Source organism: Rutilus rutilus (genome assembly GCF_951802725.1).
Source record: "Rutilus rutilus genome assembly, chromosome: 16".
Taxonomy (NCBI): domain Eukaryota; kingdom Metazoa; phylum Chordata; class Actinopteri; order Cypriniformes; family Leuciscidae; genus Rutilus; species Rutilus rutilus.
This window is the reverse complement of record NC_140224.1, coordinates 25,951,944-25,978,492: the sequence shown is the minus strand read 5'-3', so window position 1 is coordinate 25,978,492 and position 26,549 is coordinate 25,951,944. Positions and strand designations below refer to the sequence as shown.

General features: G+C 38.0%; 1 protein-coding gene across 1 annotated transcript in view; it reads left to right on the top strand.

The window, feature by feature from the left end:
• The window catches only part of myo1d (myosin 1D), a 61,974-nt gene that overhangs the window by 2,248 nt on the left and 33,177 nt on the right, over nt 1-26,549 (top strand). Inside the window, exons 2-14 of the mRNA XM_084433608.1 lie at nt 11,702-11,910; nt 13,311-13,404; nt 14,921-15,086; nt 15,393-15,446; nt 15,760-15,855; nt 16,767-16,883; nt 16,977-17,180; nt 17,732-17,877; nt 17,967-18,081; nt 18,212-18,382; nt 24,981-25,051; nt 25,647-25,721; nt 25,819-25,951. Of these exons, the coding sequence (XP_084289734.1) occupies nt 11,702-11,910; nt 13,311-13,404; nt 14,921-15,086; nt 15,393-15,446; nt 15,760-15,855; nt 16,767-16,883; nt 16,977-17,180; nt 17,732-17,877; nt 17,967-18,081; nt 18,212-18,382; nt 24,981-25,051; nt 25,647-25,721; nt 25,819-25,951 (1,651 nt within the window). The remainder of the gene's footprint in view (nt 1-11,701; nt 11,911-13,310; nt 13,405-14,920; nt 15,087-15,392; nt 15,447-15,759; nt 15,856-16,766; nt 16,884-16,976; nt 17,181-17,731; nt 17,878-17,966; nt 18,082-18,211; nt 18,383-24,980; nt 25,052-25,646; nt 25,722-25,818; nt 25,952-26,549) is intronic.

The following is a 26,549-nucleotide window of genomic DNA, read 5'->3' as shown; positions in this document are numbered from 1 at the left end:
TCTGGAGTGTTAAAGAGGAGCGCAGTTGAACTGGAAATTGCTTTTTACGTGATGCCTTTTGAAGGCCAGTTGATTTGTATTCAAAAAGACCATTTATCTTGTCAAAGTAAAAGTTGATCTGAACTGGATGAACTAATTTGGATAATGTAGATACCTTTTATCCAGTGAAATCAGCTGTGTTTACAGTCAGCTTGGGGTTGCTCTGCTGAAAAAGCTCCTGTATAGCAAAGTTGAAGTGCAACCTTTCTATTCAATGCAATGACATAATGTTTTACCCATGAGATTTAAAGCAATTTTGTCAGTCTGTTTAGTTGTGAGCGTTTAAGCTTCTTACAGTGAGGTGTCAAAGTTAAACAAGTGTCAGGACTGCTGACACGTACTGTACATTGTAGCTTGATTTGAACTCTGCCCAAGACTGTGTTTACACAACGCCCCCTTTTTCGAAACAAGGGTTTGTGTAGGCACTCTGGAATCACTGCTTAATTTGATGTGTGCTCAGGGCTTGACTTTATATGGCAGTGTTGTTTTGTCTGCCGCTAGGATCTTGGGGAATTTTTTGGCAATCCTCTGCACATTTCCAAAAACAATTACAAGTGCTGCCCGAGACCATGTTCTAAATTCTTTTAGACACTGGCTCTGATACTGCAGATGAAATAGTTGATACTCGGATACTTTCTGTCACATCTTGTGTCATTCAGAAGAAAGTCAAGTCTAAAAAAAGTCTTCAACAACCTAGCAATTTCCATGGTTTGAACTTTGTGGTACTGTATACTTTATGTATATATATAGTTGAACCTTTTCTTTGAGTTTATAGACATTTTCACTTTACTTAGATGATGAGTTTAGTTTAACCTCTGACTCAGGTTAAACTAAACTCATTTATACAGTAAATCACTCAATAGCCTAGAACCTCAGTACATTGCAGATATGCTCATTGAATATAAACCTAACAGATCACTCAGCTAGGATCAAGAAAATACCAAAGGTTCGCTCAAAGCAAGGCTGCTTTTAGCTCTTATGCCACCCGTAGCTGGAATCAGCTTCCAGAAGAGATCAGATGTGCTCCAACAGTAGCCACATTCAAATCCAGACTCAAAGCACATCTGTTTAGCTGCATTTACTGAATGAGCACTGCACTGTACGTCTAACTGATTGCACAGCAAATCAGCACAGTGCTCAAACAACACATGTTTGGCCTTTATTTGATCCATTTGCCCTCTTTTTATTCTTTTAAATCTTTTTATAACTGTTTAAATACATTTGAATCAATGTTTTTTTCTTTGTTTTTGCTATGCACTTTATTAAACCATTTTTATTTAAAGCACTTTGAATTACCATTGTGTATGAAATGTGCTATATAAATAAACTTGCCTTGCCTAGAGTTTGCCTAAGGGTCTACTGTTGTGGCTGGAAGTGACTGGAAGAATGGTCTCGGGAAAAGAGCATTGGCAACTTGTGAGGCCTCATTGCTCTTCCTATTGGACATTTTCCTGGACTAGAGACTTAAAGGTGCAATAGGTGATTCTCAAAATGCTGGTTGAAAGTCTCCTCATATTCTGATAGCAATGAAATGTTAAGCGGTCTAAATGTATTTGTATAAATATATATCGTCTGTGGAATGCGTAGGACCATACAATGTTAGTTAAATCATGGCATTCGGTTCGAATTAATTGATAGCATGTGTTCCCAATCACTATCAGTCAACGTGTGTTTGCATACCACTGCGCAGCCTGTTCATGCAGACATCATCGTACGCTGTGCAGACAGAGCGAGAAGGGCAGGGAAATAGTTGTTTACGTTTGTTATTGTAATACTGTTACTCACTGTACTGTAAAGTTTTCTCACCGGTGAATGATACATGATGTAATCCAATAACATTGCCTCTGGTTGTCTTGCTTCTGCTCTGTGCGCTTTCATGTGTTTTGGAGGAGGTGTGGCTTTGGATGGCGATTTGCAGGGAGGGTGGGATTGTATGCTTTCACTGCTAGCAGGCTAAAGTTAGCATTTCCCAGATCACCTATTGCACCGTTGACTTTTGACCCTCACAGTACTAGACACTAGCGTAATGGGTCTGATTGATCCAAAGCCTTTGTGTGGGTATTCTGAGAGTGAGAAACAGAGGGAAAAAAAGGACCAAATGGTTGAATTTTTATTATCCTAATGCAGTGGTTCAGTCAGAAATAGGTTGCAGGGTCACAGACAGCAGCAAAAACAATTCTGAATCAGGGCTGCCAACTTTTGAGGGCAGCTTGGACATGATTTAATGATTCAATTCGATTCAGTTCAATTCAGTATTGATTCATTTGGATATACATTAACATCTTTCTTTATCAATGTTACAAGAAACCCTGTCAACTGGTACATTTCTATTGAAGGTTAAAATTAACATCCGATTGCATATAGGGACATTTTTATAAAAATAACGTTAAATTAATAACTTTTTAACGGTATTAGAGTAAAAATATAATAAATATGTAATGTTCAAAATGCTCCTCTCTAGAGTACATGTTTCTCACTAGCTATTTGGACTCTTAATAGCTTTTAGGGTAAATGTAATGTTACGTGCCAAATTCTTTCCATGGTTGAAAGTGACTGAGCGATTACATGAGACATGATACATTTCAGGTGTTTGAGTTTAAGTTGTACTGGTTCTTTCAAAATACCCTAGGATTTTTTTATTTTATTTTGTGCTGTGACTAGTAGGAAAGTGGAAGAGATGATCGGTTCAAATGCCGCTTCTGAGGCGCTACAGCAATCTGGCACCCAGATGTATTTATTGTTTGAATTTCACAATAAAACTGAAAGAATTTGAAAGCTGAAGCTTTGTTTCATATCTAAATACCTTGCTCTGTCTTGTCTTGTCTGAGAACCACTGTTGTAATACCTAGCTAGTCATCTGTTTTACAGGTTTATAGTATTAGGGGTCTATTTCTTTCCTTTTCCTAAGAATAATTACACGTCCAGTGCAGATGATTGCTTAAAAATTGACGTGCTGTGTTGTGTGGTCATAGAGTGGAATGAGGGAAACTTTAAAGCAGAAGGTTGTAAATCTGTGCCATTTCCTCAGCTTTTTATCAGGGTCTGTTGAGAAAAATCAGCCCGGATGATAACCGTAAGTAGGGGTCTAAGGTTAGGTTTAATGAGGGCTACAGGAAATAATGAAAGCTGAGCCCGTATCCTTGTTTCTGTTCCATATTTACAGTCTGGTGCCACTGGACAAAAACAAACTGAAGACAAATATGAACTCAGGCACAAAAATCAATTCAGGCCTTAATGTGTCTTTGAATGAAATTCACTTTTTTAAATTCCTCATGGGGCAGATCACAAAGACAACATTTTCTATAATAGCGGTTCCTGAATTTAATCTTCCTGTCATAGTTATGTTATGTTCTTAATGATTTCAGTTGTGTAAAGCTGTTGGCTGAAATAGTTTAAGCCTCTCCCATATCAACTGTGTAAAGCCTCACTTGTTGCCTTAACAGCAGGGCCACGTGGAGTCCAGCTGTGACACATGGCAACCCGATTCCCATCCTGCACAGCAAACAGAGGGATCAAAGTCCTCGGAGCTCAGGTGCACTGCACAGAGCCAGAAACAAGGTCAAAGGTTATATTTCCCTATCCTGTAAGGATAGATGCAGCAACGGCCTGTAAGAAAGAATGATGCATTTGCAAATCCTTATATGGTCAGTGCATTATGGATATATTCAGGTACTTTGACCAGCACAAAAGGTCCTCAGTGTAAAAGATGAAGAACGAATGCCACTGGAAAAATATTTTCCTTACAAATCTTTCAAAGGATTTATCCTGTGATGTTATAATAGCCTCTGACCAAAGACATGGTACATCTTGTCCTGCTTTGAGTTCTGTGCTTAATCACAGCTATGGATTCTTGTGTGGGCAAATCTTCCATTTATAGTGTCTGTCTTTTTTTAAATTTTAATTCTTTTATAAAAACACAGACATTATTCATTGCTCAACTAGAGAGTCTTTTACCTGTTCGCTTTCAATAATCCCTTTAAGGCAAGTTTAAGTCCGGTCTGATCATCTTGGCAATTGGCGTGCAAGTACAACTCCTGCTTGAATTGGGAACATTTTTAATATCCATCAGGGTTGTGTTAAAATAATATCGAATCAGCAACATTTGAAAATAATAATACAATTTTTGCAGTTGCAATTTGAAAGTTATTACATATATTTTCTACCATTTTTCTACAACTGTATGCTTTTTTATTTTATTTTACTTTTTTTATTTCTGTTTAATTTTGTTCAGCTCTATCCCTGTTGTTTTGAAGGATTGTTCCCTATTTTTATTTAGAACAACTTTTCAGATCATATCCCTTTCTCTTTATTATCCTGCTGAACCAGATCTGGCTGGTTAAGCTAGTTAAGTAGCCTGGTTAGTACAAGCATGCAAAACATGATATATGCTGGTGATTCTTTCTTCACATAAAACTGGACTGCTGCCTGGTCAAAGGCTCTGCGCATTCCAAGAAGAATCTCTAAAGGTGAATATGTCTCTCAAAAGGCTGCTTCAAAAAACAGCCTGATTTTCTCTCACTCTCCAGTGAAGAAAGGGCCTGTCTGCCCTCAAGTATTTCCATACAACCCCCTGTAATCTGAAACATATCACCGGCCTTACATAAACAAGGCTGTTGCTTTTTTGGCCTTTTTTCCCCCCAGAATAAGCTTCAAGCTCCACAGACGTCTCATTTGTGGACTGTGTGCCTTGGCTGGCGGTCACTGAGATCACTAAGCATGTAAGAGGAGCTCTCTCACTCACATTCACTGTCTTTAGGGTTTATAGCCTACAGGTTTACAGTCTCGATCAACCCCTCACCCTCTTCATAACCTCTTTCTCTTTCATGTTTACAACAGGCTACATCCATAGCCCCAAATTTCATTATTCTTTTTTTCCTTGTGCACATGAGAGACTCCTAAATAATTCCCAAATTGTGTATTTGCCCCTGCTGGAAGCCCATTTCCTCTCTAACCGATGATGTGGTTTGATTTGATTCCATAGACACATTAATGAGATTATATATTATAGCTATTAACATTTAGATTGGACACAGTGATGGATGTCATGTATTTCAATGGTGTTTTTATGTTCTTGATGCAGACAATCACACGGTTTAGTCACATATTTCCGGGCAGGTCTGTGTCCTGCTGTGTCGGGGCAGTTGTGTTACAGCCAGGTGTAACATTCACACTAATTTCCACTCTGCTTCTCCCTTTCGTTTCCTTTTTAGCCAATTACCTCATTAACTGTACTTCTTGCTCTTTCTCGTCTGTTTTTGTACTCTCCATCCCTGGCCTCTTTTTTACCCTGATGGAGATCACTTCTTGAAATAGCTTGCTGAGTAATGTCTGACTCCGTTTGGCTGTTCTTGTCTTTTTGTCTGCTTTTTTCTTCTCAAGTTGGCCGTCATGTCATCTGCTACTGCTCAGTGACATCATATTGGGATCAGAACCATGTGCTAAAAGCCCAGATGAGTTCGAGATTGGCTCAGGGCCTTGTCTAGTCACTTTACCGGTGACCTCTGAAACACAGTCGTCAAAACATGCCCCCATTTTCCCTCATTTTCTTTCCCTCGTCATGATGGGAGAACAAAAAAGTGCCTATGATCTCAGGGAGACAATGAAGGGAGTGGGCCAAAATAACAAAAACCTTTTTCTGCTTTCAAAAACCGCTTTCTGGCGTGCTCTGACATTTACACCTGGCTCTCATTTCCTGAGTAGTCAGTGCAAAGCTAATGAAAGTTAGCGTGAAAGCTGCACATTTAAGACATGGCTTGAAGCTTTGCCAAGTGGGACACACATTTTCTCCATTCAGGCTTGCGCACAGTAGTATGATTGTAAAGGAGGTTAGCTTGACAAGACTGAGTCAAATCGAGTACATTGGCAATTAAGAGCTTTCCAGAAAAAATATTTTTTGCCATTGAAGGATGTGTGTGTTAAGCTTTAAAGTCGACATGAAATCAAATTTGACAAATCTTCTTTTTATATGTAATATTGTAGTGTTTATTATAAATGATTTATCTGTGCACTTCATTATTTTTTTTTAAATTCATGTACCCTTATAATCTTTAATCAAATACATTAGCCTTCCCTTCCCCATCGAAACGACCTCTCTTCTCTTTCGGTCACGTGCCGTGGCGAATGGGTGCGGCCAGAGTCAATGAGGGTGCGGCTATCGGTGTCTGTCTCGGGAGAGTAACGGTTGTTTGCAACGCCCAACCTCCAACGATCCAATCAATTCCCGTAGGAAGAAATCAAGCCCCGCCCTACATTTTTTTCTAATTTCAGAAGCCGTTTCACTCGGATATATGTCACAACAAGGAAAAAATGACAATCTCAACTTCCGTTTCATGTCGACTTTAAAGGATTGTCAGCAGTACAGAAGCAGTTGGTGTGAAACACCAAACAAATGTAAAGTTGCACAGCAACTTATTTAGAATGTGTGAGATGAGTTGTGGTGGGGGTTGCGCTGCTTCAAAGATTAAATTCAAGGCACAAGAGGACAGCAGCTGTCTCATATACAATAAGGGATATAGGCCTATTGGATATTTAAGTCCATGCTCATTTCCTCTATTTTTACATTTATATTATCTTTGATGTCATCTTATACTCACTTAAAGTTTGCTTTTAAAAACACAACTCATAATTTACCAACACTGTTACATTCAAGTCTCAAAATGAATATCCATTATTTATACTGTGCAGTTCAATATTAAGATACCTAAATTCACTTGTAGCATTTGAAATGATTGATTTTAGTTTTAAGTGTTCATTTATTAGTTTATTTTGACAAAGTGAGTCAAATTATTTTACCACTTATTAATCACCTGCCATAACATGAAACGAATTATTAGCTTATCTAATAGCTTATATTAGGCCAATAGGAAAGACAAATCACAAATGATCTCTTTCATATCTCTGCTATTCCTCTAGACATCAGTGAGATTCAATGGAGTTCAAATGGAGACTTTTGCATAAGTGCTGAGAAAACGACCCCAGTAATCTCACATGTGTTATCTCTAGAGATTTAAATAAGATGTGAAAAATGTCTCAAAACTATGCTCAGAGCCATTTGCCAAGATGTTAAAGTCTCCAATCACATATGTGAGATTTCAATATGATCTCCAACATTTCTCATCACATTCTCCCCCAATTATTATGCTTTCATTGCTTTCAACTCTTGACAATCGTCTCTTACCCAAAGGAATTTTTGAAACATCTGAGACAAAACCTTTCTGGGGTTGCATGATAGACAGTCCAGAGGACGATTCGCTATCAGGTCATAGTATTCCGTGCTTGTTTTGTGTTAAGCTGTGGACTGAGTAACACTGATTGCTTGGTGGTAAATTGTGTGCAGGGGATAAGCATGGATCAGGAACAGATTATCCTTGCATTGCTGGTGTTGTGAATACACAGGCTTTGATGCACTATCTTGGAGTTGGACCATCTTATAAGTCAACACTTTAGTGTGAAGGCATTTATATGTTCATATTACTGTGTTACTACTCTGTTTTCATATCGTATTTTCATCTCTTTCTTTGTCTCTAAATTTTCCCACTCCTCATTTATTTATGCTGTACTATTGTCCAGTTCAGTTAATTTTCACTCGTCTCACTTTTTACTTTTACTTGCAACTGGTGTGAGGGAATTTACAGGCTGCACCCCACCCTGGTCAACCACAAGCAAATAACCACAAGAGACCCACCCAAACAAGCCTGAAACCAGTAGTTATCCTCAGTTATCCTCTGGCAAGTGATCCCTTTCTAAAATTGGTGTCATGCTCTTATTGTTTGGGATTTCGGATGACCCAAGTGTTTTAAAGGGTGTAGCTCTGACTTTAAAACCTTTTAGCTTACTGAAAAAGTATTTTTTAAAAGTAATTGAAAAGGTATTGAGCAATTAAAGGGATAGTTAGCCCAAAAATCATTCTGTCATTATTTACTCACCCTCATGTTTTTCTAAATCTGTGACTTCATTTCGTCAACTGTTTTTGTCCTTATAACGATAGTCAGTGAAACAGCACATTCCCTCATTGACTTTCATTGTATAAAAAATAAAAATAAAAAATTCAGAATATCTTCTATTTTCCACAGTAAGTCATATAGTTTTGATCAACATGAGGGTGAGTAAATGGTGAAATAATTTTCAGTTTTTTAGGAAATTATCCCTTGAATTATATTCTTAGTATTTATAATTATAAGTAGGCTAATTATAGGTACACTCACATAATTTTTGTTCAGATAAATAAATGACTGGACAAAAATCCTGATGCTTCTACCTGTGGAGTAGATCCAGCTGTTAGAGGAAGTGGCCTGTTGCTGTCTGACACACATCCTTAATCTCCATGCAGCAGCAACCCCTCCCTGTAGGCCTTCTGGGAAATGGAGGGGAAAGGATGACAGAGCCTCATCCACTGCTACCCTTCCCAGATCTCTCTACATACTCCCAGGAAAAACTTCTAAAACCTGGACCCCACCTTAAAGCCCTCCTCTGTTCAAACACTTCATATCGATCTCCCTGTGTTGACCTGCCTGATCAAAAACACACTGAAAATTCTGGGACATTGACTCAAAGTTAAACCACAAATGACTTTTTTTGCATTTTCAATGATTTTTGGGGTAAATATGGTAAAATGAGTAAAGTAGGGTAAATCTATGAAGCTTCATCTTGATTTCAGCAAGAGTAGATTCTGCACAGGCCTGCTTGATTTCAGCAAGAGTAGATTCTGCACAGGCCTGCTTATCTGATGTTGATGATAATCTGATCACAGATGGGAGATGACGATTCTGTGCTTTCCCACACACCCGACAGCATGCTTGGATTCTGTTTCAATCAACAATGGATTTTTTCAGGCGGTTGTCCTCTGGGAGCAGGGTAAACCTAAAGGGTTGAGCCATGTCTCTGGATGAAAATGAAACACAATGGAATTAGCTAGATTTACTGACAGGTTCTCAGAATCGTAATGGGTTTGCGACTGGCCTCTGGCAGAAAATTAGGCCCACAGCATTAAAGATACAGCAGAGCATTTCATTTTACACATGGGGTACTTTTTTATCCCTGTATATCTTCGGTCCTGGACATCTTGTTCAGATACATGGCATCATGGATTCGATCAAAAACCAACAGATAAAAAATCAAAACCTGACAACCTCTGCTAGAAATCTTATAACGGGCCATGTTCGGATCTTCCAACAGGACAGTGATCCAAAAACATCAAAATCAAAACAAAAATGGGTCACTGAGCACAAAACCAAGCATCTGCAATGGCCATCCCAGTCCCCAGACCTGAACCCTATAGAAAATGAGTGGGCTGAACTGAAGAGAAGAAGCGCCAACATGGATCTGGGAATCTGAAGGATCTGGAGAGATTCTGTATGGAGGAACGGTCTCTGATCTCTTGTCAGGTGTTCTCCAAACTCATCAGGCATTATAGGAGAAGACTCAGAGCTGTTATCTTGGGAGGTTGCAAAAAGTATTTAATAAAAGGGGGCAAATAATTGTTCCAAATGTGTTTTGGAGAAAAACATTTATTTCATAATGTGATTACTCATGTGAAATCCATTTTCCTTGAACTTTTTTTTACTCCAAAAAATGCAGGATTAAATATCAGGATGAAAAACTATATTATGACTATTTTGATACCCCCCCCAACAAATAGATGTTAATAGAGGCATTAGATGAAAAAGATAAGTTAAAAAATGTATGATATTGCCTATTTAATCCTTAGGTTCTGAATTGAACACTACAATCTCTCCACATTAGAAAAATGGATAGCTCAAATATAGTTCAAAATGATCCTTCTGGCATTGTCATTAGTTGACTTAGTTGTCTCTTAGGGGCTGATGTGGGTGAGTAGAGTCAGCCTGCTGTGTAGGGGTGTGCGGTCCTGGCCTGTGCTCCTTACACACAGACCTCACATTGACAGAAGAACAATGGAGCGGGTACACCGCAGTATCTTACCCTGCAGGCTGGCACAAAAGAGCCTTTTCATGCGTGCTGCTCGAGGGCTGGCCTGACAGGCTGCTGCCACCAAAGGCACAAGCATCACGGCCATGCCTGGAACATTTCTTATTATTATCAATGTTGAAAACAGTCAAGCTGCTTTGTTTTTTGTGGAAACCATGATGCATATTTGATCATGATTCTCTGATTAATAGAAAGTTCAAAAGTACATACAATGTTGTCGAAATTTGAGTTTTTTGGGGTGAGTTTAAAATACTTGGATCTCACTGAATCCATTTTGAATATGCTTGAGGATGTGTCCATGGTGATTTATTCTTGTTTAATGGATCGCTGCTCATTCTATAAATCCTTGATGCATTTGTAAGAAGACCTGAGGGAATTGAGACCTGTTTCTTGTGACTTGTTTGTGTGAATGTTGTTGTATGGTACATTTCTGCTCTACAGGGTGTAAGGTACTCCCCGAGGACTGAAGCAGTTCTTTATATGTTCAACTTATACCTGGATGTTTAAATTTAATTAATTGAGTCGCAATTCTTAAAGAGGATGTATTATGCTTTTTTACATTTTCAACATTCTTTAGTGTGTAATGTTGCTGTTTGAGCGTGAAAAAGGTCTGCAAGTTTACAAAGCAGAACGTCACTCCAAAGGGAGTTATTCTCTTTATCAGTAAGCAGTAAGCACTGTTTCTGAACTCCGAAATGCCTCGATTGTAGTCTTGAGTTTTCTTCTGGGAACACACTTCACAATATTCATCATTTAAATCATTTCCGCCAAAGGCATACACAAAAAAAGAGGGCGAAGCCTGGTTAAGTTGCGTTAGTGTGTTGAAACTCGCGGTTATGGTAAGGGCCGTGATATTTCCGAAACAATATCAAAGCGTTTGACGAATCACAACACACAGGTCCAGCCGACCAATCAAAGCACATTACGCTTTTCAAAAGTAGGGGCTTCATAGAGACAGGAACTAAACAGAGCGTTACACACAGACTGGGAAGAGAGGTGCTGCAACAATATCAAATATGTGAAAAATAATGTGTTTCTGATTCTAGTAGACCCCAAAAACAAAATCAAGACTTTGTAAAATGGCATAATATGGCTTCTTTAGTTCAGTATGAGATTATGAGGTCATGCCTCAAACTTCTAAGCACACTGCCTGGGGCAGGATGGAGCTGAGGGAGGCTTGGCAAACTCACAGGTTGAGAAGAAAGGATGCCTTATTCTACCAGGCATGACCCAGGTCTGTTCAGAAGAACAAGGAAGTCAGGTTCCCCTGGGGATGGAGCTCAAAGCAGCCTGCTTTTTCAAGACAGGGTGAACGTCAACTGTTCGCTTTATGCGACTAAGGAGTTGGGCGGATGTGGAGATAAAATAGTCGTTGGATTGTCTGAATGACCAGTCAATTTGGCTGGTGCTGGTCCAGCACTAACCAGCCTGGAAATTCATGCTGGTCTTTTCAGCAGGATTTATTATTGTGCAAACAGATTATGCAGCTCATGAAACATGACCTTGACTATCCTGTGCCTTTTATTTGCTTTTGATTCTTGACGGAGATAATTTATTAAGCTGCCCTTTCTTTACACGAGGCACTGAAATTTGATTATACAAGCCGCAACACCACAAACCAAACAGATCTTTATTAAGTCATAGTTAAACAAACATTCCATAATATTCATGAATGTCACTACAGATAATCAATTATGTGCTTGTTTTTCTGCTGCAGGTTCGAAAAGGGTCGTATCTACAGCTACATTGGAGAAGTGGTGGTGTCGGTTAACCCTTACCGTGCCATGAACATTTACGGACGGGACACCATCGAGCAGTACAAAGGCAGAGAGTTGTACGAGCGACCGCCACATCTTTTCGCCATCGCTGATGCTGCGTACAAAGCCATGAAGAGGAGGAACAAAGACACCTGCATTGTTATATCAGGTAGACTATGTCTTAATGTGTTTTGAGTGTGACTCACCATCAAGGTCATGGGTGATTCTGAGGAGCAGTCACAGATGTAATCTTACAATTTAAGGGGAAAAAGGCATTACTTCATCTTCAAATAATAATAAAAATAGCCTTCCTTCTGTTTGATTAAATAACAGGCCTTACTGGAATACAGGCTTTCCGGGGTCTTCTTGTGGGGTCTCACTATGACTGGGAATGATGTGATTAGATCTGTGGTCAGATGAGAATTGTTCGGCACTGACGTGGTTTGTGGTTTTCCAGTCACAGTGGACTGCTTGAGGAGAAGCTCACAATAGAGTTCAGTGCATGAACAAATTGCTTTCTCAAGACATGCCCATTGTGCGAAAAAGATTAATGACAATATGGTGGTTTCACAATTTCTACAATGACGATGGTGTTTGTTTTCTGTCTTGGACGCTGTGGAACTATGCTGAGGTGGGGCACATAGCTCAAGGGGAATAATCTGGTGACCATTCAGATATAGCTTCTATAAGAAAACATTGATTGTTATCCAGAGAGTGACCACAGGTGGTGACTACACTGCAAAAATATGTGGTATGTGGGGTGCCATCTTGTGGCAAATAGAGGAACTTGCTGTTTATTTACAGCATCATTTTGTCTTAATTTAACAAATAAATTCCATAAGCATGTTTTTGTGGTTTAGCATAATACTGTCTTACGCCATAAATAGATTAAGGGCCTTACCAAACAACTCAGAATAGTGATATATGGATCTTTTTTGTTTGTACCCTTACATTTTCCCCTAGACTTGTCCTAGTGTAAAAATGTGTATTTGATACTTATGATAATTAAAAACAGTAATATTGTGAAATATTATTTCAATTATTTCAACTGTTTCTATTTTAATTCAAAAAATAATTTTAATGAATAATAATATGATGATTTGGTGTTCTAGAAAGATTTTTTATTATTGTCAATGTTTTATAAAAAAAGCTTTGCTGCTCAATATTTTGGTGAAAACTGGAATACATATTTTATCAGTATTCTCTGGTGAAGAGTTGCACTAAGGAACACTATTTATTTAAAATGGAAACCTTTTGTAACAATACATAGTCTTTTCTGTCACTTTTGATACGTTTAATAAACTCTTAGAGTATGAATTTCTTAAAAAAAACATTTTCATTATCACAACTTAGGTTAAATTTTAAAATTTTTTTTTTTTTTATTATTCTTTTTTCATTCAAATTGGTATGTTATTTATGTATGTTCTTACAAATTTGCATGCAATATAGACATTTTCACCAGTGGTCTCGAATTGTATTTCATTGTAGATTGTAATGGTATTTACTTAATTTTATCCAATTATATTATTATATCTATAAAGCATTAGTCATTGTTTCTTTACTTTGCAGGGGAGAGCGGAGCTGGAAAAACAGAGGCTAGTAAATACATAATGCAATATATCGCTGCTATCACCAATCCCAGCCAAAGAGCAGAGGTGGAGAGGTACGTACAACAAAAGCCTTTCTGTTCCTCTCTCCTCGCTGCTGCAGTGAAGAGTCATATTAAAAGCATGCTGCATAGCATGCCTCCTTAATGTTATAATCAACAACCGCTGAGCATTTCACAAGTATTTGATGTTTTTATGTGGATGTCATTCAGAATAATACAAATCTTTGCTTAGTTCTGACTAAAAGAAATCAGATTTTTCAAAGTGAAGTTTCTCATGGTAGTGAGTCAATGAATAATGCATTGGAATTTGCTTCACAAGTAGCAATAGTGATAGAAGTGAAATGTAGGGCAGAGATTAAAATAGTGCTGGGTCATGCTAATTGAAATACGATGGATCTAAGTCAAGCTCAATGAATAAATGATAAGAATCTCTACTATTCCTTTTTTTTTTAATCTATGTAGCTTGAGAAATAGATCACTCAGTATATGAATATGTCGGGCTTTTAATGTTTATTTAATCATAAAGATCTGTATACCTCTCTTATGCAACATTCTGCATAGACCTTCATTCTTGTATCTTAACTATGACCGCAGTAATAGTAATAGTAATAACAATAAAATCAGGCTTTGCAGCTGTTATCCACTTTTAGATGTATAGTGCTTTGTGCTACATTTCATATCACTGTTATTGCACCCTGTAGATATGGTTTATTTTCTCTGCTTGCTAAAGGTTAAAGCTCATTCCAAACTGGGCGTTCATCAGTGTGACATATTTTCCAGGAAGTACATCTAAAGCTATGCCAAAACAGGGGTTTTTGTATTCTATAGTAATTTCCAACCAGGTTAACATACTGTATGCTTGAGAGGGTACTTAGCAGATTTTAGAGGGTAATAAGATTTTGCTTTGCTAAAATAGATTTTGCTTTACTAAACCTATGAAACAGAAATTATGACTTTAAAATAAATAAATTATTAGGGCAGTTAAAACAAGTTAATTAAAAATAATTAACTTTTAATGGGGTTTTTGGGATACCTAAAGCGAAAGAAGCTGGGCGACACTACTATAGGCCCAATGCAAAAGCAAAGTGGAATTTTACAGGATGTTGTAGCTATTCTGGTCACAACATGGATGAAAGTGTCCCGCTTAATGACTGACAGACTTGTAACAGTTGGGTTAGGACCTCTTCACTAGGCACTAAGCAGGGCACCTTCCTCTAATGTGCAGTGTGTAGGTCATGCATGTCTGTACGGCAGGAGAACCAATGCTGAGCATTCTGTGGTCTGACCCATGCAGCAGGCCCCATAAATCATCCACTGAAACGCTCTTAACCACCATGCTGGGATACCACATGGTGATACTATATACGCTAACATAGCCAGATATAGCCATGAAAACTGGCTCGTAAAGGCTTCATACAGACAGATTAGTGTATTTACTCTAATACCAAATGTCAGGAGCAATCAGATCCATCAGCCTCATACTGAAACTGATGCTCGTTTTGCTGTAGTGGTGAACTGATGCACAAGTGGCTTGTAAATGTAGAAATTAACAGTGTGTGTGTTTATGCAGGGTGAAAAACATGCTGCTGAAGTCCAACTGTGTCCTGGAGGCTTTTGGGAATGCCAAGACCAACCGCAATGATAACTCCAGCCGTTTCGGCAAGTACATGGATATCAACTTTGATTTTAAGGGAGACCCCATTGGCGGCCATATCAACAACTACCTGCTTGAGAAGGTAGGGGTGCTAAAGAGCACTTTTTATGTATATATATATATATATATAATTCTTTCAAAACAGAAGCCAAAAAACATTCATTTAATGTTAAAAACACTCAAAACTTTAGCCACTGCATAGCAACACCATGGCAACCACCTACAACACCCTGGCATTATTGCAGACTGTTTTGCTCAGGCACAGACCACTCAGTTTTGTCTTGCTTGATCATGATATGTGTGCTGGAGAAACTGTGACATTTTTACGTTTATTATAAATGCATATGATTTTTATCCTGAACATTTTTTTCTTTTTTTTCTTGCATAGTCCCGAGTCATCTTTCAGCAGGAAGGAGAGAGGAGTTTCCACTCTTTCTACCAGGTGAGTGAAGAACTCGTCGCAGAAGTTGATATGCTATTTTTATTTTGCCAGACACCAGACAAATCCTACCAAACCTGTCTGACTCCACTGTCAGAGCCTTCAAAGGCCAATCATTTCTCACTTTTATTGCCCCTACAAAAATAATGTCCTATTGCTTCGAAACATGCTCAAAACATCAGACAAAATTCCATCTGTCTGTTAGTGCTCTACAAACCATTATTATCAAGACTATAATTTACATGCTCCTCCATATCAACGCAAGAGAAATGATCCTGTGGGGAAAGTTAAAAGTGCTTTTAAATGTGTTTTTCAGCTGGTGAAAGGAGCTTCAGATGCTCAGCTGCGGTCACTGCACATTCAGAAAGATCCCACTGCATATACCTACATTAAAGTTGGAGGCCAGATAAAGGTATTGCACCGTGTACAGATTAAAAGAGACTATTATGGGTGGTAATGTGTGTGTAATATTATACATGTTTTGGGTTTTTTATAGATATCATAAAGAGTCTCAAGACCTTTGGGATCTCTGGAAAATGAAATCTTTGCAGGGGCAATCACAAATAATTGTACAGGGAATTTGATTATTGTTGTTCTGGGATACAGTAGCCATTGGTGCATATTAAAACCTATTTGTAATTGCCTCATATGTAATAGCCTGTTGAGTCAGGACTCAGGAGGTGAGATCACCCAGCGCTGTTCCATTGCTTCTGCAAGGGAGTTTAATGAGCGGGCACGAAAACAAATTTATAGCAACAAACAAGGTGTTGTCATGGAACAAGCTGGATTGTTGAGCTCACAGAGGTCTGAAACAAACAGCCTGAAGTGCTTTGAACATTTCATGCCAGTTCCCAAGTCTTTTGTAGGTGCACATGCTGGCTAAACTTCACACTCTGTCCAGCACAACTGTGGCTGTAAAAGGTTCCTGCTGAATGAAATCATCTTTACTCTGCAGGAGCTGTTAGCCATGAGCATGCCAGAATAATTAGTGATTCAAGTGTTGTGCTTTTGTTTTAGGAAGTCTGGGGATCTAGTTTCTGTGTCAGCAATTTTCAGCTTTTAATTGCTCTGCTGTAAATTTAATGTGAAAGTAATCGGTTTAATGACCTCCCATTTCGATATCATTGATTTACCTTCACTAAATGAAAGGCTTTTAGCCAATCTACATCCAACCATTCTGTTATCCCTAAAGCTGAATTAATAGCATATACTGTTAAAAGTAAGATCAGGAAGAGGATGTTTTAACTACACTTTATTTAATCTATCAGGATGTGATTTTGTTTGTGACCGTAACTCACCCAGATTCTCTTTCCAATCTTGCAGTCGTCTATAAATGACAGTGCTGATTTTAAAGCTGTCGCTGATGCCATGAAAGTCATTGGCTTCACTGTTGAGGAGATTCAGACAGTCTACAAGATCCTGGCTACCATCTTGCATCTGGTTTAGTATTTCCTAAGCTTGTTCAAAAATTATTACCAACTGCAGCTAGTATAGCCCAAACTAACTGATTGATGAATTATTTAATCTTTCCAGGGAAATCTGAAGTTTGGAAGTGATGGAGATGTGACTCTCATTGAGAACTCTAAGCTGGTGTCAGTGCTGGGGGATTTGCTGTCTACCAAAGAGGAGAATGTAGAGAAGGCCATGCTCTATCGCACTGTGGCCACCGGTCGTGATATCATTGACAAGCAGCATACTCATCAAGAGGCCAGTTATGGTCGTGATGCCTTGGCCAAGGTATGAATTGGGACTCTGGGAGACTTTCTTTAGGAGACAGACAAAATTGTGGTAACCCAGCTGTAAATAAAACACCTGGACCAAAATGTTGCATATGAATTTCATGCCAGTGTCTAAATTCTACTTCTCCAGATGATTGTTTTGATGCTCTGTAATGATACAGTGGATACTTCCGCACAGTATATCTGATTATTTGTTGTACTCTTGTATATTATACTATTTATATAGTGTGATAAAATAGCATAAATGCGTATTATCATATATACATACACACTACCAAAAGTTTGGGATCAGTAAGATTTATTTTTTCTCGAAAACCCCCCAAAAGTTCTATTTCAAATACTCTTTTAAACTTTCTATCCATCAAAGAATCCTTTAAAAAAGTATCATGGTTTACACCATATAGCTATAGAGAAAAAAAATCTTGTCGTAGCCATCCAAATTTCAATAAAATACTTTACCAATACAGATAAACTTGGTTGACTGAAACTATTCGCATCTACGTTTCTTCTTCCACCAGTTCACTTTCACTCATTATTTCCTACTCGCAGGCCATTTATGAGCGGCTTTTCTGTTGGATTGTGGGAAGAATCAATGACGTCATTGAGGTGAAAAACTATGACGCCAGGGTTCATGGGAAGAACACAGTCATTGGAGTCCTGGACATCTATGGCTTTGAGATCTTTCAGAATAACAGGTGAGAGAATATGCTGTTCCACACAGGTATGAGGATTTTTATTGGCTCTTAAGTGTGTCTCTCCTGAATATCTTCCTTGTTTTGTCCAGCTTTGAGCAGTTCTGTATAAACTACTGTAATGAAAAACTACAGCAGCTCTTCATTCAACTGGTGTTGAAGCAAGAACAGGAAGAGTATCAGCGAGAGGGCATCCCCTGGAAGCATGTGGGTTTCTCCACAAACTTTCTCCACATCTTCTCTATTTATATTATACTAAAAGAAACTCATTTTGTAGTGATCTAGCATTACTGCAACTAAATAAACTTTGTCGTGATTTGTGTGTTCATGGAAACAGATTGACTACTTTAACAATCAGATCATCGTGGATCTGGTGGAACAGCAGCACAAGGGCATTTTTGCTGTCCTGGATGAGGCGTGCATGAATGTGGGGAAGGTGACGGATGAGATGTTCCTGCAGGCTCTCAATGGGAAACTGGCGAAACATGCCCACTACACCAGCCGCAAGGTATTGAAAATAACAATAACTGGATAAAAGCTATTTATCCTGACAGTAAGATATTTTTTTTTTTATGTTTTTGAAAGAAGTCTCTTATTCTCGCCAAGGATGCGTTTATTTGATCAAAAAGTAAAAACAGAAATATTGTAAAATATAATTACAATTCAAATGAACTGCTTTGGATTTTAATATGTTTTAAAATGTAATTTATATAAGTGATGGGAAAGCTGAATTTTCAGCATCATTACTCCAGTCTTCAGTGTCACATGATCCTTCAGAATTCATTCTAATATGCTGATTCGGTGCTTTAAAAACATTACTAATTATTATATCTATTTTTAAGTCAGTTGTGCAGTTTAATACTTTTGTGTAAATCTTCAAGAATCAGGATTCTTTATGAATTTAAACTACAGTATTTAATTTAAATAGAAATCTGTTGTAACATTATCAATGTATTTGCTGTCATTTTTGATCACTTTAATGCATACTTGCTATATAAATTAAAAATAATTATTTCTTTAAAAAAAAAAATCTTACTGACCCCAAACTTTTTGAACAGTAGTTTACAGTACCCAGTGCAGTGATGCACATTTCATCATCTAGGTATTACAGAAATGTTAATTGAATTTTACGCATTACCCTGAATCAACACAAGGAGGCAATAATGGTCAGTGAAAAAATGTCCTCCAGTATTTCTCACTACTGAGCCTTCGGTGATGTCACTGGCAACCAATGGAAGCTAGTGAGACTGATGTCTCACAGCCTTGGCAAAGTGTCAGAATGCGAGAGGGAGTAGGAGAGTTATGGATAGAGACGCACTGAGATAAAGATAGAAAAATGCAGTAAACATAACCAAATGTAAACATAACCCACCTTGCAGAGCTCTAGACGTGATTTCTGTACACTGATGGGTTGATCGTGCATTCCAGTGGGCACAGACCCAGCTGAGGGTCAGTTCAGGTACTACTTTATCAAACTGTGCTCAGAATCTGCCCTCAGCTTAGCTGCATTCACACCGAAGGGAGGAAGCAAAAGCTAGCAGGCATCGTCTGCCCCGGTGTCAGGCTATGTGAATAATCAGAAGTCTCCCTGGTTGCAGGAATAATAAGTGTCCTTCAGAGCTCATTTGTAATGCAGAGGGTTACTCCTCACTGTGAAGGAATCTCAGGCCTGTTAGCTAGATAGATGATGTGTCTTTCTCCTGCTGCGTGTGTGTGAACACAAACATCTGCATCTGTACCCATTTCATAGTAAACTAGTCAGTTTATGTAAACACCACTTTCACTAAATTCGACATGCAATATGAGCATATGAAAGAGAAACGGATGGGTCAAAAAGAAAAAGAAAGCTCTCTAATATGTTCAGCTGTGTGTCTAAATACAAATTAAATACAGAATGGGACATTTTTGTCTTTCCTTGCCACCTCTGAAACTTGAAATGTGCAGGCCGCTTTAACAGCATAAGTAATGGTTGCCGCTTGTTAAAAATGTGTGGCCGAGTCTCTCGCGATTTCCTCTGCAGTCTCTGTTTAAGAGGGAAAGCTTCACCCTTGGTTGATTTCAAGTATGAAAAGTATGCTCCGTGGATCGGAGTTCTTTCTCTGTAGTTCTTTCTCTTAACTTGGTCCTGACACATGGAACTTGCTCTGCCATAAGCTACACAGGCCGTACAGCATAGCAGATTACAGCAGTGAGGATGAGATAAATGGTTCATTATTACATAAAGTCGCTATTTTTGGACTTTTAAATTTATGATTTGTGGATGGCTATGCCTGTCATAGTCATTTAAGTCAGACCTGGCAAATTTCTAGCAACATCATATTATCTTTGGCATAGATTTTTGAGTGGGGGAGAACACTCAAAATACACACTAAACTAAACTAAAATATTTTTAGTTTATTGCAGTTGTGGACAGTAACTTATTGCAGTAACTTGTCCACATTTAATATTAATAGTTGTTGCAAATGGATGCTGGGTGTCCTTCTGTATTCTGCATGTGTTAGTCCCATTTCCACTGGCCTAGAGCCGTTATATTCATGCAGATAGGAACAATGCAGATTTTCTATTAAATAAGCCCCCCCAAAAAAAAGAATTCACATGAAGGAGAGAGAACTCTATCAAGTCTTTAAAAAATCTGGTTTAATCATTACTGATAACTGTCTGAGGCTACAATATGAGTGCATTGCGCATTAAAATAAATTCATTATCGTACTTATTGAGCATTCCAAATATCCCTGCCCTATGTATACCATTTAAAAACCAAATATTGCTGGAGTTGTGGTCTAGTATACGGGAGATGGTTTCAGTTACCCTATAATTTGCCCTCTTTAAATGTCAAATGACAAAAACTTTAGTTGTAAAAGTGTTTTGACTGCAGAAGCCCCACTTTTATATCTAATTGCTTGAATAAAGAGTTTGCCTCAGTCTGTGTATGTTTTACCCTAAGATGAAAACATCAGATATAATGGCAGATCTATCTTTGAGCTGCCATATCTTCTTAATAAGGTGCTTCATTTACCACCACTTTCACCTTCTCACCGTGCTTTATCAGCTTGCTTATGTCTTCCTCACAGTCTCTTGATGTTCACTGTGCTTCTCTCATTCTCATTGCACCTTTAAAACAGCTTTGATCCTTCCAGGTGTGTGTTATAAAAATGCCTCTTTTCCCATCAGCTTTTAATTACTGTTATTTGCTGACACATCGGCTGTCTGGCGGTATGCGTCGGGGGCTTCTTTCCTCTCTCCTGTTCTTTTCTTTGATCCCAGTTTCCCCCTCCCCTCCCCCCTTGTTTTCCCTCTCTTCATCACGTGCTGATTGCAGGTGTGGCTGTGTGAGCGGATGCTGCTATGGGAGCACATAGATGCCTGGTTGTGTGAAGGCAAGGCCAGGCTCATTATCCGATCAGGCTTGTGTAGGCCGGAGCAACCAGTCAATTAGCCGTCGGTTTCTGTTTCTGGAGAAGAGCTCCTCTGGCCTCTGTGGCCTGCTCTTTTGCAGAACTGTTCATTAGGAAGAGATCATGACTTGTTTCCATCACAGTGGAAGTAATTGCATTGTTTTCGTGGTGACTTGTCAAGCACCGACACACGTTTAGCACGTACGTAAGTTACTGGGTAATTGATATATGAAATCCCAGTGCGACTTGAGTTGACATGTCATTTTACCTGGTTTTTGGGCACAGCTTTGCAGGTTTAGCGTTAGCTTGGTTGTTTTTCCAAGTTCTTTTCACATGATTCACATTAGTGTTGCCCAGTGCATTGAACTCTGCTTCATCTTTACCCTGCAGTGCTGGTCAAGCACAACTCAGAGTTCAAGTGATTTCAACTTTGACCTTGCTTGCTGCTTGCTGCTGACCTTTCAAAAGTACAGGCAATTTGCATGACATCTATCTTTCCAAACACAAGTCCATGATTTATGCCTTGTGTATTTTGGAGTATAAAGCAACAAGAAAAGTTTAAAAACATTCAAACTTTATGAATAGATCTTGGTATTCTATTTGTTAACATTTAGTTAACTACATTAGTAAGCATGAATTAACAGTGACAAATTCTTGTAAAGCATTTATTAGTCTTAATTCATGTTAATTTAATACATTATTAAAATTAAAGTTGTATCTGTTAAAATTATTTAATGGAGCTGGCATGGAAATATTTATGGTAATATATATGGTTATATTTGTATTAACTAACGTTAACAAAGATTAATAAATGCAGTAACAAATGTATTTCTTATTGTTAGTTAAAATCAATTTTGAATACAAATGAGTTTTTACGGTTTACTGTTATATTATATATGTTTGATCTACACGTCTAGAGTCCACTGTGATTTGGATACCTGGCTGCTGTTGGTGCTGTTGCTTTGTGTGTGAATGGCAGATTTTGGGCTTTATTGGCAGGTGCCATTGCCATTGCTGTCCATATGGTTGGCTTAACCAGCACTCTGTGTTGAGAAGCACAGGTGTTAGACAGGATGGTGTGGTCCTGGGGGGTGAGAATAGAGCTTTTGGGTAGGAGGGCGGGAGGCATCTGTGCGATCAGCAGGATCCAGGATTAAATGTGTCTGTACAATCAAACACTTAAAAAAACAAAAAAACACTGTAAATTTGGACTGGGTAGAATTTGAGTGCATGTAGTTTAAAGATGTTAACTAGAGAGGTTAGTGCAGGTGGACCCAAACTGTGGTTCTTATGTTGATGATGTGAGTTTGAGTCAATCCCTAAGGATTCATGAGCTATCACCCTTGAACGAGGCACCTAAGTCCTAATTAAGCAAGTTCCAGGATGTATTGGGGAAGATTTGGATTTTGCTTTGTTAACCCTTATAAAAAACAAATTGCAACTTAAATATATTAGTGCAGTCAGTAGAATAAAATAATGCATTGTATTCAAAATATGTTTTTCTTGTCAGTTCAGTATACAGTATACACACACCACTGTTAAAATGTTTGGAGCCAGTAAGAAAATAGTGTCTTATGCTCACCAAGGCTGTATTTATATGCTCAAAAATACAATAAAAATGATTGTTTTTTATTCCTCTAATGACAAAGCTGAATTTTCAGCATCTTTACTCCAATTTTCAGTGTCACACTCCTTCAGATATCATTATAATATGCTGATTTTGTGCTGCTTAATATTATTATTTTTTTTTTTATACGTTATACATTTTTCTTTCAGAATTGTTTGTTATATAAAAAGTTTAAAATTACAGCATTTTTTTTACATCATGTTATCCTGCCATTATACAAACATAGAATATTTTGATAAATAGGAAATGCGAACACACATTTGCAATAATGAAACGTAATGTTTAAAATTACAAACATCTTTTTCTTTTATATTTAGCAAATCTTTTTGCTGGCAAAGTGATTAAGTACAGTTACATCCTCAACTGATTATCCAACTGTTTTCTTGCGTCGTCTTGCGAGTCCTTGTTGCAGGTTACAGTTACTATAGCAAGCAATAACTATAAATTACGCATAACTAACCCTAAGCCAAACATAATCCTAACCCTATAATAAGTGCATTTAGTTAATTCATATTATTCAGCTTCATGTTTTTAAGAGACCCAGTTGAGTGTGTTTGGAGCCTGGGTCTGGGTACTACCCATAAAGTCTTTAAACTCTTCCGAAATGCAGTCTTCAGATATCCCACATCAAATATAAATCTCTATTGCAATTTCAAACGGGTAAATGAGTTTTTTTTTCTTTTTTTTTTTACACAGTTCCAGCCATCCATTCAAATTGATTCTGATTGCTCTTCCACTTTGGCTGAAGTATTCAGTTTTGTCCTTTCTGGTAGAGATAGTGGCTTCTCATCCTTTCCCTTAGAGGGCCATTTTATCTGTATTGCATTTGAAATAAGCTGAGTGAGTGAGTCACCACAAACAAACCAAACAGAGACCCATAAAGTGGCACGCGGCACAGAATAGAAATGCTGGCATCTACTACAATGGGGACAGTGACACAAAAGCTCACTAAAACTTACTGATAGTCAATCCTTTAATTAATCCAGCATGTGGGCATGTGACGGATTGTGGCTAGAGGGATACTGAGTGTAATTGTTCCGTTCTGCTTTAATCTGCAGAAATGGGCGTTTCTGTTCACACAGTGGATCAGCAGCATTCTGTATCTTAATGAGAGCTGAGGCTGCTTGCCTTTGATGTCACTGCTGTATTTTATGAATGACACTTGAGTCTTATATAACTGCACTAGCTGCCCTCATCCAGCATGCAGAGGCTCCTCAAGGAAGACAGTGATCTGGCAGTGATAACAGGGTCTTGGAACTTGGAGTGTATGCACAGTTGTTGTCGTCGTGCAAAATGGAAAACATGTAACACACTTATGTGTGTATATACTTGTATATTTACATGCAAGCATCATTGCTGCATTTTTTTTTTGTGAAAAACACATGCTTGGTATTGCACGGGACATTTATTCTTCGTTATAAAAGATTGTGCACGTAAATGCCAAATTATTTTAGTATTAATCTTTTTTTTTTACTTAAATGTATCATACAGGAGAATTTAAAAGGTTTGGATATAAAACAAATATGTCTGTAAAATTGGACATTTCTCATTTCTCAAATTAGTAAAAAGTAACGGGACAGGCATCAGTAATAAGACAAAAGACAATAATGATCATCAAAAAATATTCGGAATTACCAATTCTCCTTGCAGGTAAAATAGAAATAAAAATAACCCTAGGCTGATTATAGCACGTTGACAGTGACACAGGTTAGTATTTTACAGTTTTGAATGCAGCTCATGAAATCAGAATTTAGAGTCAGAACTATAATTTTTATAACTGTAATTTAAGCAGGCACACTTGCCATTCATTACTAAATTGTGTAGTTAAAAGGGCACCATCTCTTTCACAGTTGTTCACTGAACTATTTTCAGCTCCGCTGTTTTATGCTGGATAGAAGAGCGCATCTCATCTATCTTTCATATGTGCAGAGTTTGTTAGATTCCCCCTCCCAGCATTTGAGTTGCCTAGCTCTTTCTCTGACACTGCTGCACTTTGTGCAGGCTTGTTTAAGTTGCTTGCCAAGTTTTGCGAGTCTACTTTCTGTTTAAAAAAGACCCTAATTTCCCATCTCTTTTCTCCACAGCTTTCCCCCACAGACAAAAACCTGGAGTTTGACCGAGACTTCCGCATTCGCCATTATGCTGGAGATGTGGCGTAAGTACATTTAGAGGAGGCGTAAGTGCACTCTCTGTTGTTTGAGACCATAAGCCTTTAAATGCTGTAATTAACAATCACTGTTAGTTACCCACATAAGGCTTAACTAAGTGTAAAGATATCTAATCCTTCCCTTGGGCATGAATTCGGTTTGGTAAATAAACATTTTGCAAACTTATTAGTCAATCCGAATGATGTAAACACCGGTCGCAAAAACAAGTTTATTCCAAATGTAAATGCAGTTTCATGTTCTCACTTCAGTGGTTTGCCAGATTGCAGACTGTCAGTTATTTGCTAAAATTCTGTGGGTGTAAGTGTGATGTAACACTAAGTTGAAACGTCTTGTTTATGCTCAGGTTCCTTTGTGTGTGTGAAAAAGAGAGAAACGGGTAGGGGAATGAAATCTAAAATTATATATATTCTCAATTAAGGAGCTAGAGCTTTCCCTGTGTCAGTTGCAAGTGTGCCCCACACGTCCTGAAAAGTGAAGCCAAAATATTGGTGGCCGGCTACGATATAGGTCATAAACCTTATGTGCAAACTCTTTGTATACTGTATGTTTGTGTATTTTAGTTGGTTGTGTGTTTTGTTTCAGTTACTCCGTTGTGGGCTTCATTGACAAGAACAAGGACACCTTGTTTCAGGACTTCAAGAGGTTACTTTACAACAGGTCAGTATTACCATAAAGTACATCCCTTATTTACATACCTGCCAGATGTCACAGGACATCTGTGACTTATATCTGTCCTTCTCCTTCTGTTTTACAGCTCAAATCCTGTGCTAAAGGCCATGTGGCCAGAGGGCAAGCTGAGCATCACAGAGGTCACCAAACGACCCCTGACTGCTGCAACACTCTTCAAAAACTCCATGATCTCTCTGGTGGAGAACCTGGCCAGCAAGGTGAGTGTGTTTGAAGCATTTTTGTGTAGACCAAGATCAATGCATACAATATAGAAGTAATAACGTAAAGTCAGACAGTCATTATCGCAAAATGTATGGGTTTAAGAATTTGTTTTGCGATAATGACTAATGTATGTTATCCTGCTTATTACACGACATCTTACCAAATAAGCATAGCTTGACTTTAACTTTTTTTTCTCTCCTTTTATATATCTCTATATATCTCTATATATCTCTATATATATATATATATATATATATATATATATATATATATATATATATATATATATCTCTATATATATATATCTATATATATATATATATATATATATATAATTTGACAGCAGGTATATTAGGCTCCTGTCATTTTAAGACCCAACACATGGATCCATTATACTGTTACACATGCTTTTTCTTTCTCAACTGTTTATGTTCACTTTAAACATAACCGACAGTCGCCAAGACTGGCATTTTGACATTAGTTTGTGTAAACGAGTGTAGTAGTGAATGCAACTGCTGAAATCCACCCGCATTTGGCAGGTTGGCAGGTGTGGACATTAAATATTTCTGTAGATTTTTTTTTTTTTTTTTTTTA